The 18243-nt window shown below is 32.5% G+C and overlaps 2 protein-coding genes across 2 annotated transcripts; one reads left to right on the forward strand and one right to left on the reverse strand.

Moving 5' to 3' along the window:
- Positions 1-4501: 4501 nt before the first annotated feature.
- Positions 4502-7278, forward strand: LOC107418828 (probable small nuclear ribonucleoprotein F). Its single transcript, XM_048469050.2, has 5 exons — positions 4502-4625; positions 4948-5035; positions 5159-5196; positions 5559-5623; positions 6952-7278. The coding sequence occupies exons 1-5, from the start codon at positions 4620-4622 to the stop codon at positions 7019-7021; spliced, it is 267 nt and encodes an 88-aa protein (XP_048325007.1). The 5' UTR covers positions 4502-4619; the 3' UTR covers positions 7022-7278.
- Positions 7279-11383: 4105 nt separating this feature from the next.
- Positions 11384-17512, reverse strand: LOC107422864 (NADPH--cytochrome P450 reductase 1). The gene is made up of 18 exons (XM_016032707.4): positions 16894-17512; positions 16710-16769; positions 16481-16557; positions 16316-16373; positions 16102-16185; positions 15962-15998; positions 14936-15005; positions 14631-14825; positions 14443-14535; positions 13990-14215; positions 13802-13885; positions 13566-13717; positions 13228-13324; positions 12777-12926; positions 12600-12677; positions 12369-12491; positions 12136-12249; positions 11384-11857 (listed from the first exon to the last, which is right to left on the reverse strand). Exons 1-18 carry the CDS (start codon positions 17245-17247, stop codon positions 11777-11779), a joined length of 2133 nt encoding a protein of 710 aa, XP_015888193.3. The 5' UTR covers positions 17248-17512; the 3' UTR covers positions 11384-11776.
- Between the last annotated feature and the right edge of the window lie 731 nt (positions 17513-18243).

Consider the following 18243-nt stretch of genomic DNA (forward strand, 5'->3'; position numbering starts at 1 on the left):
AAAAAAGCATTACTCGAAATGGAGTACGATGTTAGTACTTAGTTAAACTTCTAATTGACCAATGGAAATGATGTCGGTATTGCACCAATTATTTTCGTCCATTCAAAAAAAAATATTTTTTTCATCAAAACCTAGGAATTTTTTGTCCGCATAATTTTTTTTTTGTTTTTTTTTTTTTTGTTTTTATACTTTAGTATATTGTTGATCACAAATTTTGTCACCATTAGCGCCTAGAAGGAGAGAAAAGTTCCGCTAACATAAAAAAATAAGAAGATGAAGAAAAAGTGGGAGGAAAGTACGTCTGTCCATGGTCAATAACATTTAAACAAGTGGTTTTACGGGCTCTTTAAATTCAAAAAGTGGGTAATTATTATAATCTCCAAGTTAAAAATTTAATACTATGTTATAGTTTGTCTTTTCTTTTTCTTTTCTTTTTTTAATGAGATTCTGAATCTGTCTTATGTGGCAGTTGATATACGTTATTAATTTTTTTAAAATTCTATTATTAAACTTAATAAATAATATTCTCTATGGTAGTACAGTTAATCAAATATTAAATTACTTTTAGCTTAAATTAAAAATGTAATTTTTTTTAAAAGTTATATGAATGCCGACTTGAGTTTGAGATTAGTGTGGAGTATTCAGGAGTAGCCCGTTTGAGCCTTTTCCAGAAAGATGCTTAATCATCAAAAGCGATAAGGAATTAATTGGAATTTAGGAACAAGAAAAATATCAATATGAAAAAGAGAAAAAATAAATTACAAGCACAAAAAGAAAGGGAAACGTAACAAATGGCAATTATTCAGCCGTACGTGTTGAAGAAATATATACATAAACAAATAAGCATAGCCAAAATTCCCTTGGTTATAATACTTGTCAAAGTCCCACGTTTGAAAAATTTGACGTATACCTACTTTCATTTCTTTACACTCAAACCCAAATGAAAAAATATAGTTGACAAGAAACCCTGGAACTACAGTATAAGCAGATGATTGGAGACAGTTGAATGATTTTTATAAAGACTGATCATGTTTAATTTATAACTTGGTGCGAGATTTAAATCGTTTATATCATTATACGTGTTTTTTTTTTTTTTTTTTGGATATACGATAAATGAGTATTATATTAATTCGAGGTCCAATACCTGACCTAAGCGTATGCATTCACATTTGATTCTTGTTTACCCTGAAAACCCATAGAAAAACATTGAGATATTCGGTTGATTTATTTCGTAGGAAGTTTAAATCAAAGAAAAATTATATTTGTCATCAATTGTGATTATCACCATCTTACATAACAGTGGATCCCATATGTTTATATAAATAAAAACAGCCTACATAGTAGTAGGTCCCATATATATATATATATATATATAAACCATATAAATATTGGATTCACTATCATATGGAATGATAATAGTCACCATTGATGATATATAATGCTATTCTAAATCAAAAGATCAAAACAAATTGAAACATATGTATGGCAAACCATCGTATCCTTTGATTATTCTTATCCAATGATTAATAAATGTTTATCCTTATTAAATCAATTATTTTAAAAACTCAATTTTTGGAAGTTACATTCCAATTAATGTAAAGCAATATTAAACCGTTGGATTAACATCATCCAATTGCTAGAACAATTTGTCAAACAAACTTGTTAAATTAATTTATATGTTGATCGAATCCGTGTGTGTCTATATATATATATATATATATATTTGATCCCTAAACTATTTTCTAATTTATAATGAAAGACAATGACATATTTATAAAATAATAAAGATTTTTTTACATTTTTATTTTAAATCACTAATTAAAATATCATCTATACAATTTATCACTATATCTATTACAAATAAGAAAATAGTTCTTAGAAAAACAACATTTTCAATATATATATATATTGAAATATGTTTTGCAAGTAAGCTACTTTTGTAGGATTTTTTAGAACACTTGAGTAGCATAATCTGATGGAATATATGCAAAGGAGGAAGGAATAAAGCTTTGGATGAGGGCAGCATTACTAGATTCTTTGCAAAAGTATTAAACAGAATAGTAAGTGACTTTTGAGTTCAATTTAATCAATAATTATTAGAAAATAAACTTGATATACATCATTGAATCCATTTCATATAAATTATAATTTTTGAAATAGACAACAATTTTATATAGTATAATGTTTGATCCTTTAAAATGTTAAAGGATAATAATAATAATAAATGCAGCCAATTAACAAATAATAAAAGATTTTAAATTTTTTCTTTTGTTTTTTTTTTTGGTTTGGAATATGAATTTCTTCAAGGAACGAAAAGTAACCTACTTCTCATTCTTAATAAAAAAAATTTTAAACCAATAAATACACTCAAAAATTGGAATGTTTCAAATTTCTTGACATGATGTTTATTAGTATTATTTGTACACATATATATAATTTATATAATTATATAAATATTCTTTATTGCATTATTTTTTTCTTTTTTTTAAACACGTTCTTGACTGCCTTCTAATTGATGAATTAATCAAACCATTTACATGGCTTAATCCTTAACGAGAACACATAAATGAGTTGAAGCACAATATAGGTTGGCCGATCTAGTAACTTGCCAGAATCAGTTGGATTTTTTGACCTATGTGAGTTATTATAACTTCAAACCACTTAGACTTATCCTTATCTTGAAACTTGTTGATTAATTACTTTAAACAAACTCCTTTTCAAACACCTGAAACTTTTTTTCTTTTTTCCTTTTTTGGGTCTCTTTTAAACAGCTGCTGTTGACAGTCAAGTTTTTCGGCCTTATCATCGAGTTTTGTGAGTTCTAAATACACATAACATTTCCATAAGTTTCAAATCGGATTTGATAGTTAGATTAGAATGTGAATTTGTATAATGAGGAAATAACAAAGAATGCAAGAGATTTGACATGGTAAGGATTCCCCAAGGGGATTTATGAGGAGTTGTCAGAACATTTTCAATAATTGATATAAATTGTTGTTTATGTAATATAAAACTGAACAGTGTTGGTATCTAACTCGCATGCATGAATATTTAATGTATTAAAAGCCAATTCATTTTTTTTTTAATAATACTGTTCAAAAACATTGTTAATTAATTATATATTTTATTAATCTTTCTTTTATTAAAAATTTTTTATTTTTAATGAAAAGACAATATATATCGGAGCATTTAAAAGTATTTACTTTAATAATATCTATGCCATGGATATTCATTTTGCACATCATTATTGGATAGCAATTTTTTTAAAGCAATGTATACATTTGCTTATTTGGCATGTTATTTTTCATATATCACATTTCTATTTGGAGATACACATATCTATTTCCTATGTGATATATTATTTTAGTATAAAACCACATCACGTCAATGTTGCTCCATATATATAAGGTTAGAAATGTTACATAAGAAATTTTTTATATACATGTAATAAATACATACTTTAATTTCTCCATAAATATGACAATCCAATTTATTACTAATTGGGTTGGGTTGGGTTGGGTTGGGTTTAATGTAAAAGCGTAAAGATGACTCATTGACTTTCTCAACATTTAAAACCAAACTCTTGCTCTTGCATTGCATGTCCATCTAGGGATTATTTCTGTCTTAAAAGTTCCTATCTTGGGATTACAAGGTCTCTGGATTTTTGTGCCATTTCAATTTGCCAGTAAAACCATTATTGCGTACATATATAACTTGGATTTATTAACTGTGTGACTGGCGCATTTTGTGAAAATGTGAAAATTTCTCCAATCACAATTAGCAACATTACTTTTGAGAAGTAAATGGAAAACAGATATTATAATTTTATCACTTGCTTGGATTACTATTAGTGTTTTTTTTTTTTAAGATCTAATAATTTAACACTCGTTCACTAATTGATTGAGCATTTTGTCCCTGAAAACAAAAGCTAAATAAATAATATATTTGTAGGAAGAAATAAAAACCAAGGAGCTATATGTGGATCCAGCATTCAACCTCTATTAACAAGTTAATAGATTAAAAATCTTATCATTGTAAAACCATTTGGAATTAATCCCAATTTTCAACTCAAACAGGAAATGTATATGGCTTTCATACAAATATCCAGTTTAGGAAAGTCAACTAATCATCCTATTTGTAAATCCTTTGTGTCCCAAATTTTATTCATTTTTTTATTTTATTTTTTTTCATTTTGTTGTCCCTTTATTGATAATAAAAATAATTACTATGTCTTTTTATATATATATATATATATTGAATCTTTTTCTGGAGCGTTCTAAAAGAACAAAAAAAAAAAAAGTGTGAAAAAATTCAAAGAAGAGCCTTTTTGTTTTTTTTTCCCCCTGTTAATTGAAAAAAGAACATAATATGGGTAGGATGATTTAGATTGTTAGTTACAGTAAACAACAACCCAGCAAAAACAAAAAAGCCCAACCCAATTTACCAAAAGATAAAAGCCCAACCATCCACTGTTCTATAACTAGGCCCAACCCAACTGATCCTTTTAACCGTTTCAATGGTGCGTAAAAACCCTAAAACCCTCGACGATCTTGAAGAGCCAAGCAGAGCAGAGAAAAGACGCGCATTCGGCTCTACTTTTCTACCATTTCCTCTCTTCAATGGCTGTGAGTTTCTTATATTGACATCTACTTCCTCTCACATTTACTTACAATATATATACTTATATGCTTTTGCTGAAGAATTTTTTTGTAGTTTTTTTTTTTTTTTTTTATGGTTTTCCATGTGTGTTAAATTGTATCTGCGAATCCATTAAAACATTGTTTGGATACTGAGAAAAAAAAAAAAACCGATTATTGTAGTTTCTTTGAAGTTCGTTCTTGTCTGTTGCCTTAGGGTTTTATATATATATATATATATATATATATGTATTTTTTAAATGGAATAAGTAAAGTGAATATTTATGAGATTTTTATGCCTATTTCGCAGACGATACCCGTTAACCCGAAACCTTTCTTGAACAATTTGACTGGAAAGACGGTGGCTGTGAAACTCAAGTGGGGAATGGAGTACAAAGGTTTGTTGATATTGTTGGCTTTTGTTTTTCTTCTTTTACTTGATTTCTTTTTTTTTTTTTTTATAACTTATTTTCCATGATCGTTTTCTGTGCTATCCTCTTTTTCTACGGTGTTTTCTTCAGGTTTTCTTGTCTCAGTAGATTCATACATGAACTTGCAGGTACTATTTCCAAAATCCATTGCTAGTTTACTTCGAAGATGTTTGTTATGTTTGCTATTTTAATAAGCACTCGCTTTTGTTGCTTCTAAGTCCTCTTCTGTTTTATATGTTATTGTGCCAATCTATGTGATTGGATACGTTTTGACATTTCTACTCAGAAAAGAGAAAGGAAAAACAAATGGTGTTATTGATATAGCGCTGTTGTTTGATTAATTATTATGACAGCATGGTAGTTTTGATTAATATTGGAGAGGAAGTTGTCGGTTAACTGGTTTTTCGCCTATCTTTGTTTGGAGGCAAATTTTTAGTTATTTTCCTGCACTTGGCTCGCTTTATTTGACCAAATGAAATATTATCTGCAGTTGGCTAACACTGAAGAGTATATTGATGGACAATTCTCTGGAAATCTGGGTGAGATTTTGATAAGGTAACTACCTCCATATACTTATTTTCGTCAAGTATATCCTTTCTTGGAATTGAAATATGTCAGCATGCCCTGCATACCAACTTGAAGGTGTATTTGCCTTTAGTAGATTGTAGCATATATAATAGTGGATGTCTACGAACTAGATATATGGCATAAGGAGATATTATGGTGATCCCTTTTGGTGGCGGGGAAAATGGAGAAAAGGAGAAATTCAGTGGGTTTTTAGCTGTTGAAGTTTGAGTTATCGTAATATGTTTAAGTTTGCTGGTGTTTTTCCATGTTTTCGACACAATGAACAAGGTGTCATCCTCCCTGGGTTTTGTTTCTATACAAAACAGTTGATTGTGATAAAAAGAATATTATTTCTTTCTCTATGTCAAAGTGTTTGTACTAACTAATTAGTATCACTACAAAATAGAGGAGCTGAGGCTTATAAAAGTGTGGTTTCAACTTATGTTGTGTTTATAATTTTTTTTTCTGTTTTAATTATCTGGGTCTGCTGGTGGCACTTAGGACTTGCCCTTGGCACCATGTTACTACGTGATGTACTCTCTTTGTCCATTCATAGAACCTTCGTCTGGAGTTGTCACTTGTTGTCATTTTATTCGTGCATCTTGTCATAATACACTGCATGTTTCTTCAACTGTGTTCTCCCGTGTTGTACTTTCTGTTCTATGATACATACATTCCTATTGTAAAAGCTTCCTTATTAAATGAATTACTAAATATATTAAGAATTACTCAATGAAATATAAAACTTATTTCCTAAGCTTGTTATTGGTAAAATTGTCTTTCAAGTAGGTTGGAATTCACCAAAATATCTAAGTCTTCGTTCTTAGTTTATTTGACCACTTGACAATCAGAGACTAGTAAATAAGATAGAAAGCAATTACTTGCCACAAAATTTGATGGGGTGTATTTGTCACTAACATCTACTCATCCTCTTGTTGTTTATGTTGGTCACAGTGGCGGCATCATGCATGATACATCTTTGAATTTTAACTCATGAAATATTTGCATATTAGAGATGGTTCTAAAGTGTGTTGTTCCAGGCAAGCTTTTGATTCCAAAAATTGATTAAAAAAGTGAACGTGGAATATGATGAGTAGCTCCTAGTTGTTATTCTGTTTCTTTTGCAGTGCCTCTAGTTTGTTTCGGACTCTATTTCACTGAATTAGATTAACTGTAATTGAACATTTAAACAGAGTAGTCTCTTTGCTTCTTACCACATTGATGTAACCTGTCTTGTTGTCTTCATCCAGAAGTCAAAAATATGTTGGAAGACTCTTGTTCAAAGACTTACCAAGTGTTCTAATTTTCTTTTGCAGATGTAACAATGTTCTCTATCTTCGTGGAGTACCAGAGGATGAAGAAATTGAAGATGCTGAGCGAGACTAAAAAGCGGACCTTGTAGTAAAACTTACCTAGACTTTGGTTGCTCGAGGCATTAATCAGTATTATATTTTCCATTTTCCTTTTTTACTTTGCTTCCTTCGACATATGGGGGTTACTTTGTATTTGTATGTAGATTTCTGTTGGATGTTTAACATGCTTTGCTACCCTGCTACCATGCTATTTAAAGGGCACTAACAATTTAAACAGTGTCAATACAATATTTCGGTTGCATGCAATGTGGATGGCGCCATTGTAGATCATCTGTTTTTTGTTAGTTTTATGATATATGTAGACATTGTTTTTTCATTGCATCCAAAAGTTTTATCTAATTTGCAGTCGTCCTTGCATACAAAGCAATATAGAAGAAATTTATTTCATTTCATTCTGAAGATTAGGATCACTGAACCGGCGCTTTTGGGCTTCTTTTTGCATTCGCTGTCGTATATTTCAGCATCTTTTTTTTTTAACTAAATATATTTCTGTATCTGATATGTATGCTTGTTGATGTTAGAACATGGGGTTAAAAAACAATTCGAGGAAATAACTTTGACGATTTAATCGCCTATTGTTGCATCGTTGCTTCTCCATCGAGCAGAAATCTCAATTCTTTATTTGGATGGATAATTCAAGTTTCAGGTTTGCTAAGGTGCTGCACAAGCAAATAATATTAAGGTAGGGATGGTGGTCATTCTTGTTGGTCTGATTGATAAAGATTTATTATTATAATAATTTATTATTGTTCTACAAAATTAGAAACAAAATATGCAATAATATACCTTTAGCAGTTGGAATAACAATTCTACTTTGTTGTTGTTATGGATTGATTGCTTATTGGATCAATGTACAAGGAAAAAAAAATAAATTGTAGAATGATTTTATTAACATAACTGAATTGCAAATTGAGAAGCCTATGTCATAATTGTAGAATTTTGTCACCTGCAATTTGTCTTTTATCATTCATTTATGACTTTGCATATAACAAAACAAGTAGGAAAATGACTTATTCGATATTATGTTGGAAATAATATCCCAAAAAAAGGAAACAAAAGATCAAAGTTCAAATTGAGCTCGTATGGTAGTTCTGGTGGTTAGAGGTGTCAACTATGAGCTGGATTCGAATCTTACCAGCAAATAAAATAAAATAAAATAAAAGTTCAAATTTAAGAGAAAAGATAAAGTTCAAATTTAAGAAAATAAATTCACTTCCGCAAAACACTAAAAGCTACTGATGAAAATAAACCATTTTCATTTTGGTTCTTGAACACTGACATCGCTAAATAACACTTTGGGGCTTATATTGTAACGTTTAACTATATAAACATTTTGACTTAGTGTTTTATAATATTATTAATTAAACTTGTAGCTAATAAGAAACCGTTATTATTCACCAAAAATAAAAAACTATAAGAAACCTAACTATCATATAAAACACAGACTGATTATAAATAACTTAAAACTAATATAAACAGTACGAAACGAGGCATTAAATTTTTATTTTTTTTTATTTAATTTGTTAGTCAGATTGTGTAGTTAAGATAATCGTGTAAAGATTTAATGAACTTCCAGACTAAAATGATTAACACATCTGGATGCAGATCTTCTATCCTTCCATGTCTCTTTTCCTGTCTACCCATTGAGGGATTATCATCTCATTTAAATAATTTTTTAGAAAATAGTATTCCTTTCCTGTCGTTTTTTCCATTTTCTCTTCCGCAATTGAATCTGCAAGTTACTTTTTAATTATATTTGCAAACCGTTTATACTTTTTCTGTATTGCACACCCATGATTTTTTTTAATCACTCAATTCACACTCATGGATCATGATTAAAAACCAAATCAATTATATAATTTTAGGACATTTAGTGGCATAACCCTCTCAGTTACTGCAACAATGGTCTGTATGGTGAAATTTTTCTTCCCCTTTATTTTTCTGTTTCCATTTCTTTTATGGTTTTTCAGATATGGCTGCTCAGTGGTTGGGAGCCATTCGTGGGATCGACACATGAAGATTGTAAGCAAATTTAAAATTGTTAAAACCAACAAAATTTGTTTATAGATAATTTAACTGATGAAATAAAACGTTAGAAATGAAAAAACCAAAAGACAGACAGTATAATAGAAGAGAGACCAACGGCAATAAAATTTTTGTTTTTTTTTTATATTTTTAGATAATATATGTCCACTTTTAATTGAAAAAACAGAAAAAAGAACACCAAATGGGAACAGAGGATCCATGTCCAACACATCTATACTGATCTTAACAATTTACTTTTTAAATTTTAACCAGAACTTGAAAATGGGTCTATCCTGTCCCACTTTTGGGTTATCAGAAACTTGAGCCAGTATAGGAGACCATGTAGAATATTCTGCATCTATTTAGAACCTGAAATACAGACCACTAATTTTATGGTCACCTTGTAAAGGTGAAGCATAAATCCACGACACAGCATGAGCAAACTTCGGTGTCACCGTACCCATTGTTGAGTGTATATAGTCACTAATGATGGGACTTTATTGTTTTGCTTGGTTTTTGTGGTGGAAAATTAAATACCCATATTGTCAATGTCATTGTCGATGGAGGGCTTCCAAAGCTTGTTTAATATTTCACCAACCCCTCAAATGCTTCACCTATTCACTTTATTTTCAGTAACCCTTATATTATTATTATTATTATTGTTATTATTATTATTGTCATTATTTTGAAGAAAAAAAAGCCTTATATTAAAGCGCTACTTGATTATGGTTCACATGATTCAATGTCCCCTCACTTCTCCACCATTAAGTTAAAAAAAAGGTGGCACTATTTACATTTTTTTAACACCCAAAAATAGAAAAAAGATTGGCCGTGATGCATGTGAAGATAAAATATTGACGACCGCTAGTTTACGGACATAAATCCTTCTGTCATTTCGAGGATAAAAATTTTCATTTTTTTTTTTTTCAAATACAAATTTAGGTACCTAAATTCAAACTTACACCATCATGTAACTTGGTGGGCTTTATAAATTGAATGATGTTTTAAGTCGCCATACTCTAAACCAACCAAAACAAATAAAGGAAGAAAAAAATAATTTTTATTTCTTATTTTTTATTAAGCAAAGGAAGAAAAAGCTTACATGTAGCCTATACTTTACTTATGTCAATACGACGTCACACTGACACTGGTATGAGATTAACGAGCAAATGAACAAAAAAGGGTAAATGGAAAGGCATGCCCTTACAAGTTATCAAATACCAACAACAACGATAATATGTAAGGAGTAGACGTGCAAGTGCTTACGTTTCCTACCTTTTGACCTTTTATATCCATTTATCAATTTTGAGTGTCCCTTTTTGGCAACATTTTTAATTGGTTCATCTCCTAAAAGGAAATCTCGCCAACCTAAGCCCAACTACCCCCTCCCATCCCTAAAGTAACTCTAGAAATTTTATTAAAAAAAAAGAAAAAGAAAAGAAAGGTTAGAAGCATTTGCAAGGATATTTTGGTCCAAATTCATTCTCCCTTACCTTGTCAACAAACCTGTCAAGTATGGAATTCATTATACATACAAGGGCTTAATAGAAGATAAGCATTCTAGATCTACCCACCCCATCAAATATAATAATTGAATGCGACAAACATCAAACAAAATTAAATTGGGGTTGGTTTGTGTCGTGCCACTTGACCTGGTTATTTTAAACTTTACCGTCATAACGATGTGGAATGTCAAAAAACCATTTAAAAGTTGCTGTTCTGTTTAACCAGTAAAATATACGCCTCTCTTCAGCTAATGCTGTATTCATTGTGTCTCTCTCTACTTTTTTTCATATTTTAAATAGAAGATCTCTTCCTCCAATGTTTATTACAGATGTGAAGATAAAACGAAGCCACAAGTATGAATTGTCAAAGATCTGCTTCTTAGTTGTCACATTGCGGTCTTTTTGCTTCAACTTTATTATTCTGTCATGTTGAATTTGTATTATTTTTAAATTAAAACATGTTATCCTCCTTTCTTTGGCACGGGCAAACACTTGATCAAATCTGGTCTTTCAAATTCTTAGATTCTTTAATCGACGCTATGACTATATTATTCATATATAAACTCTCCTGTTCATGTTCGTTAACGCTACATGTACACAGGTCATATTGATCATGTTTTGATTAAGATTTACTAGGAGCTCATCTGAATTACTTCTTTAATCACCCCGAAACCATCCACGAGATTTCATTTTCTTAATTTCATCCAATCCACGGCAAATACCCGACAAAATAGTCGTTTAAATTTTTCATTTTCTCTTCCTTTCCATTTGACTTGTTCGATAAAAATGATATTACTTCATAATGTTGCAAACATTACAATTTAGATTCGAAAAAGAGCTGTAAATAGCAGGAAATGATTACTTTCCATACCAAACTTCAACATAAAATGTCCATGTAATACAATTACATATAGCAAAACAAGAACATCACCATTTTTGTCATTTGAACCTTTCTTGTTGGTTCTTACAAGGAAAAATTAGTCCTCCATAAACTATCCCCAAGTGATAATATTATTATATATGTATATATATAAATTACATGAACAAAAAAATCCTTCGCATCGGAAGTCAAAGAATCTCATAACCAATTGTGATGATGGCAATACTTTCAAGGGTGAAAGGGAAGGGCATTATAAATTGCGCCGTCTTGCAAATTTCTTTCATCCCAGCAAGTTGTGTTTGGCAAATATTTTATATGGTGTACATTGTTCTCCCCATGGTTACAGAGAGTAAAGCTATCACCAGACATCACGCAGATACCTGCCGGTCATTTGCAGATTTTTCACCATGCTCTCCGCTTTGGAGCTGTCTAGGGATCCCTGAAATATACAAGAAGACTTGATTAGTAAAATTAGCCCAAGTCTAGGAGATATGAAAAACAACAAGCCAGAAGCAACCAATAAAAGGGATTCTTTTAGGACAAAAGACAACTCCCTGGCTTTTTGCTCGGTTTATTGTTTCTATCCACAAAATATGGTTTATGGGTTGTTGTAACATCTTAATAATGCCACCATCTTAGTAAGTTGGTGGCAATTATTACCAAATGTTAGCTACCCACAGGTTGTACCTCTTGTATTAATCACACATATGAACATACCTGTTCCTGCACGATAGTATGAAGAGTGCGGTGGACATCCCTAGCCATGCCCTTGGCATCACCACATACATACAAATAACCTCCCTGGGATATCATGTTCCAGATTTCTGAGGCCTGAAAACAGAGAAAACATGTTATGTTTCTAAGTAATATACAATTTACATATTTAACAATTATAAATTAAGTCTGTCAAATCCCTTAAACACCAAGGAGGATGAAGTAGGTGGTATTACCTTCTCCACCATTTTATGCTGCACATACTCCTTGGTGGGTCCTTCACGTGAGAATGCAACAACCAGCTCAGAAACTACACCGGTCTCAACAAAGTTGTTCAGCTCATCTTCATAAATGTAATCCTGCAATAGATTAGGAATATTCAAACTTTGCAATCGAATTACATAAACAACCAACCACCCATCAGGCATTGGACACCATCTCCATAAATCCGGTTAAGGATCACTTACCGTTCTACGATTTCTGCACCCAAAGAATAAAATGGCAGGTCCCAATTCCGATCCAGATTCTTTAAGAGCCTGTCTTTCCTGAAGACATAAATCGACAAATATTTTGCATTACTCGGATTCTTTTGATGTCATGTAAGGAATAAGAAAAGTAAATAGACCAGTCTGTTTATATGATACCTGCAGGAAACCCCTGAAAGGAGCCAATCCAGTGCCAGGGCCAATCATGATTATGGGTACTTTAGTATCAGAAGGGAGTTTGAAACTTGATTGCCTAACAAAAATAGGTGCCCAACTGCATTCAAGGCTCTTCTCCAAAGGCACAGAGTTCTAAAAAGGGCCCAAATAAGGAAGGAGAAAAGAAAAAGGTTAAGTCTCAATTTAAATCTAACTAATACTGCAAGTCACATTTCACAAATCACATCACTAAGTAGAGTGATACAGAAAAATAGTAACTGAAAAGCTAACATATAAAGGATATATGGATTAACAAAACAGTCAACCGCTTAGAATAACTTCACACATTTAAATCTACTCAAGTACAAAACTTTTTGCCAATTAGTCCCCTCAGCGTCTAATTTGCTCTCCAAGCTCTAATCTAAACAAACCAAAAACACATAAAGAGAATTACCTTCATCCATGTAGAACACACTCCTTTGTGAATTCTGCCAGCTGGTGTTTTCTCATAAACTAACGCACAAGTAACATGAATCCTTGAAGGAGCCATCCTGTATGAGAATATATTTAAGGGTAAGTACAGGGATTATGTAAATCTGGAAAAACAAGATATGCCTGCATCTAAAGAAAGTTGGGAAGAGAGCAACAGCCATAATTGATAAATTTTCCTGGTAACACAAATTATGTCTAACAGAGCAAATATTACAGTGGCAATTATAGTTCAGTCTGGCTCCAATACTCGAGTTACCAAAACCATGGAAAGGGAAATTCAGGAGGAATAAGGACATCTACCTTGGGGATGATGAGATTGAGTAGTATCTAGGCTGCAAGCGTGGCGCAACTGCAGCAAAGAATACACCAAGTGGGGGCTTGGCTGAAGGGAATGCAGCCATGACCTCAAGGAGACTTCTCTGACTAGCAACTACCCATTGAGAATATTCTTCCTACATGAATTTCCAATAAAAATTACAGATGCCGAAGATGACGTTTCATTAAAGTATACACATAAAGTGGATAAGATTTACAACCTTCCCAGCAGGTGATGCAAGATATCTTAAGCGATCAGCTTCAGTTGGATCAGAAGCATGAGCTGCTAAAGCAACTAAGGCGGACTGGAAAATAAATGCATAATAATTATTAATCATTCAGGGAGATAAAAATTTGCATTTAAATCTGAAAATAAATAAAATGTGAGCCTAAATCAAAGGAAACCAACCTTTTTGGGAGAATTTAAGAGATCTGCATATCGAAACAGAGCAGTTCTTAAAGTGCAGGGCGCAAAAGGTGGCGGCAAAGAACTACCACCAAGTGGTGTGCCATCCTCGTTATCAGTATGGATGGAAAAGAATGTGTCAGGTGACAAACCCAATAAATTCAGTGCCTCTTCCACAGTTTCACTAAGATTCTCACAGTAAACACCAACATGATCCCCTGTCTCATATCTGAAAGTGAAAACAAGGAAAAGAATATAAACACATGCTTATGCATTATCAATGCATGCCTATCCACTTTGCACCTTTCCTATTATACCCGCAAATAGCTCCTCATGTTAAGTAACAAAGAAAAATAGAAATGGACAAAACCTATGTCATCAATTCATTAGTATAAATTATACCCAAACTCTGGAAAGCAACTTAGAAAAGTCCAGTAAGTAGGCAAAGCAACTTACGAAAGACCAGTGCCCGAAATGTCGAATTCAAGATGGGTACAAGAACGATCAGATGCAGGAGTGTGAAGCTCCTTTCTAACAGCTACGTTAGCCCTTCATGAAGTGAAACAGATATGTCAGACTATAAAAGGTAAGTATAAAGGATAAGTTAAAAACAGAGTATAAAAACAGTTTAATTCCTGCCATACCGGCATGGATGCTGAGCATCATAGACAGCATGACCATTTGCATTACTCCAGCTCTTATTCTCTTGTGATGCATCAATAGGATCGTGGAACACAACCCTATATTCTAATACAGCAGCAGTGTAAGGGGTAGAAACAGTTGTAGTACCATCCTCATCTCGAAGCAACTGATCGAACTCAGGCCATACCAATTCTCGCCTACAATAGCATCAGAAATTCAGAAAATAATGCTTTATTGTAATTTCTTAACAGAGTACAAAGGAAATATACACAGTTGTTTAAAGAAGGAATTTTAAAGTTCTCAATACCATGCGGTGAAGTCATCCTCTATGCATTGATCATCATCACCAAGACCCACTGGAACAAGACGCTTAGCACCTGAAATGCAAGAAACAACTCAAGTTATTTGATTGTAATCCTAATAAATAACAGATTAACAATACATCTGCAATGCAATTATAATACCAAACCCCTAAATGCATCAAGCTGCTGCCGGGACGGTAAAAGCTACTTGAAAACATTTAAAAAGTATCAATACATAATAATCATTTTGAGCTTTAGATATTTACTAACTTTGAATTAAATAACTCATCCAATCGCTACTACTAGAAACTGCACACAGGACAATAATTGATCATTTTCAACCATCAGGTGAATTAGATTCCCCCTGGTTACAAGAAAATTTGCAACAGCATTTCAAAATTCATGATTACTAGTTAATCTATGAACAAAAGATCATTTTCCAATTCTTGGACCTACTTGACACTAAATGACAAAACAAGTCAAATCAAATGATGACAGGTATTGATTGGAAATATATCCAAATCAAGGGCAACAATATTAAGGCTACTAAGAAAGAATTTGAATAAATCCTGATTATAATGGTTCTGCAATTACCATTGCGATAACCATATAGCTGGTATGATTTTCCATTATAAATGACAATAGAACATAGATTCCATTTGCAGATAAGGACAAAAGGAAAAGAAAATGCAACTTAAAGATTAACTTTGTATTTTATGAAGCTAAGTTAAAGGAAAAGAAAAAGGTAAGCAACTTAAAAGGAAAAGAACAAGCACTCTAAGCTACTCTAAAAAGCACTCGACCTTTTCTTTTAGAAAAAAAGGGTCCAAAAAGTAAGCACATGGAACATAAATTCCACTTGCAGATGAGGATAAAGGAAAGAGAAAATGCAACTTAAAGGTTAGCTTTGTATTTTATGAAGCTAAGTACCATAGCATTACAACGACAATGAAAGATTTTCCATAAACTAAAACATCACAAAATCCATAATCTATTATAGCTATTCGTGAAAATTGGGCAAAAAAGCATACCCTGCTCAGTAAGGATGTCATCCACTACCTTGGCAACCTGTTGAGCAAATCGACAAAAAAAGAAATTATATATTGAGGAATATAATAGGCAAAAACGCACCAATAGAATAAAAATACCCAATTAAAATATTATCCCAAACCTTGTTGAAATGCTCATACTGCCTGTTTCCAAGACCAAACACTGCGTACTGCAGATTCTGAAGCCATTCCCCTCTCTCTTTACCCTATACCAAATATACATACATTAAACGAGGATGGCCAAAAATAACAACCCAGAATCTGGATTCACTTTTCTTTCAAGCAGAAACACGTAATATATATATATATATATATATAGCAGTAAAATTCGGTTACCTCTGCGAACCATTTGTAAAACCTTGCGGCATTGTCTGTTGGCTCACCATCACCATATCTGTGTATCCAATCAAAGAAGTCACAAATCAAACCCAAAAATAAACCATCAAAGTTTAAAAAAGACCTCCAAACGATCATGCAATTGCGTTGAGAACCGAAACTCACGTGGCCAAGAAAAAGATTGCCAAACTCTCTTTCTTAAATTTCTCCTCGTATTCTTCGTCATCGCCAGCATAATCATCCTTAAGTTAAAGATCAGAACTTAAAAAAATCAATTGCATAAATACTAGTAACAGAGAAAAAAAAAAAAAATTCAAAGTTCTTTTTTTTGTTTTTTTTTGTTTTTATTTTTTTTGTCAAAACCAATAAAGCTTTCTCAGAAAGTCAACCATACCAAATCAATAACTTTAAACGTGGCTTTCTCATACCGAGCTTTAGCTTCCTCAGCGAACGCCTATATTTTCCAATAAAATCACCACTAACGAGTCAAAACCGCGAATAAAAGACACAAAAGAAGACGAAATTTTAAAATTATTACCCAAAAAAAAAAAAAAAGCATATATAGCTAATGACCGTACCTTAGCGAAACCTTCAGCTGTACCAGTCTGCGTACCGAAGAAAACGGTGACCTTCTTTTTTCCATCATCGACCTCAACCTCAGGTACCTGTACGATCAACGGCTTAGGAGGCTCAGCTACCTTAGGCTTCTGACTACTCGATCGCCGCCACAGCAACGCAACCACACACCCGATCAAAACCGCAATAGAAGTCGTCAAGATCGTAACGAACTCACGGTTCTCCAATATAATCGACGCGACCTCAGCGCCGGCCGATTCCGACGAGACGTTCGACGGGTCGACTTTTCCCCTTATAATCGCCGCTAACAGATCCAGAGGCGAAACCTTCATTGTGCTCGACGACTCGGATTGCATGGTGGTTCCTTACCAAAAATATATAAATATGAATAAATAAATAAATAAATTAACCACAACTTTTGCAAAAATTCTAGTGCTTTCCAAGTCGGCAACAAGATCGGAAAACCGGCAATGAGTTCGGAATCCGGCGAAGGGTAGGGGAGGAAGTTTGTGTTGTGGGTGTCTCTCGGGGCCAAAAAGCGGGTGTGGTGGTTGGAGAGAGAGAAAGAAAGAGAGACTGAAGGGTAGACGAGGAAGGAGAAGGGGTTTATATACGCAGAGAAAAATGTGAGGGTGGGGGAAGCAGACTGAATATGAGAGTTTTTATTTTTATTTTTTATTATTATTTTTTTTTTGGGTGCGTGTTTGCGCGCGTGACCATGTGTGACCGAACCAACGCCTACCAAACCAGACTAGTCAAACCCACCTACCTCCCCCCCTTCTCTGCTTATTGCTCCCTTAACCATGGTTAACTTCTCTCTCTCTCTCTCTCCCCCTCATGTTTTTCATTTATTTAATTGTTGGTTAATTTTTCCTCCATGTGCCAGTAATGCCCTTCTCTGTCATCTTCTGTACACGGAATAACCTCATTAAAAAAAAAATATCCAAATACCATATTTTTCTTCTCTCCACTTTTTTCAAGTTTTTAGTTGTAGTTCTGGTTCAACCTTGTGCTTACCTTCCTCCCTCGTGGTTGATTTTTTATTATTTTTTCATTTCTTTATGACTTCGATGGCTTAATTGTATTTTTATTAATATATATATATATATATATTTTAAAATCGAGAATAGAGAGCACTGACACATGTGCGGAGGAGGAGAATTTTGAGATTATTATAATTGAAATATTGAAAATAAAAAAGAGAATCTATATGAAATTCTGAATCCAATAACTTATTTGAAATGTTTTTTTTTTTTTTTTAAATTTTACAATGTGGTGAATAAATATGAATTTTTTTAATTGGAGATAGATTAATGGTAAAAAAAAAAAAAAAAAGTTTACTGTATTTTCAA

Source organism: Ziziphus jujuba, chromosome 1, assembly GCF_031755915.1.
Source record: "Ziziphus jujuba cultivar Dongzao chromosome 1, ASM3175591v1".
Classification (NCBI taxonomy): Eukaryota; Viridiplantae; Streptophyta; class Magnoliopsida; order Rosales; family Rhamnaceae; genus Ziziphus; species Ziziphus jujuba.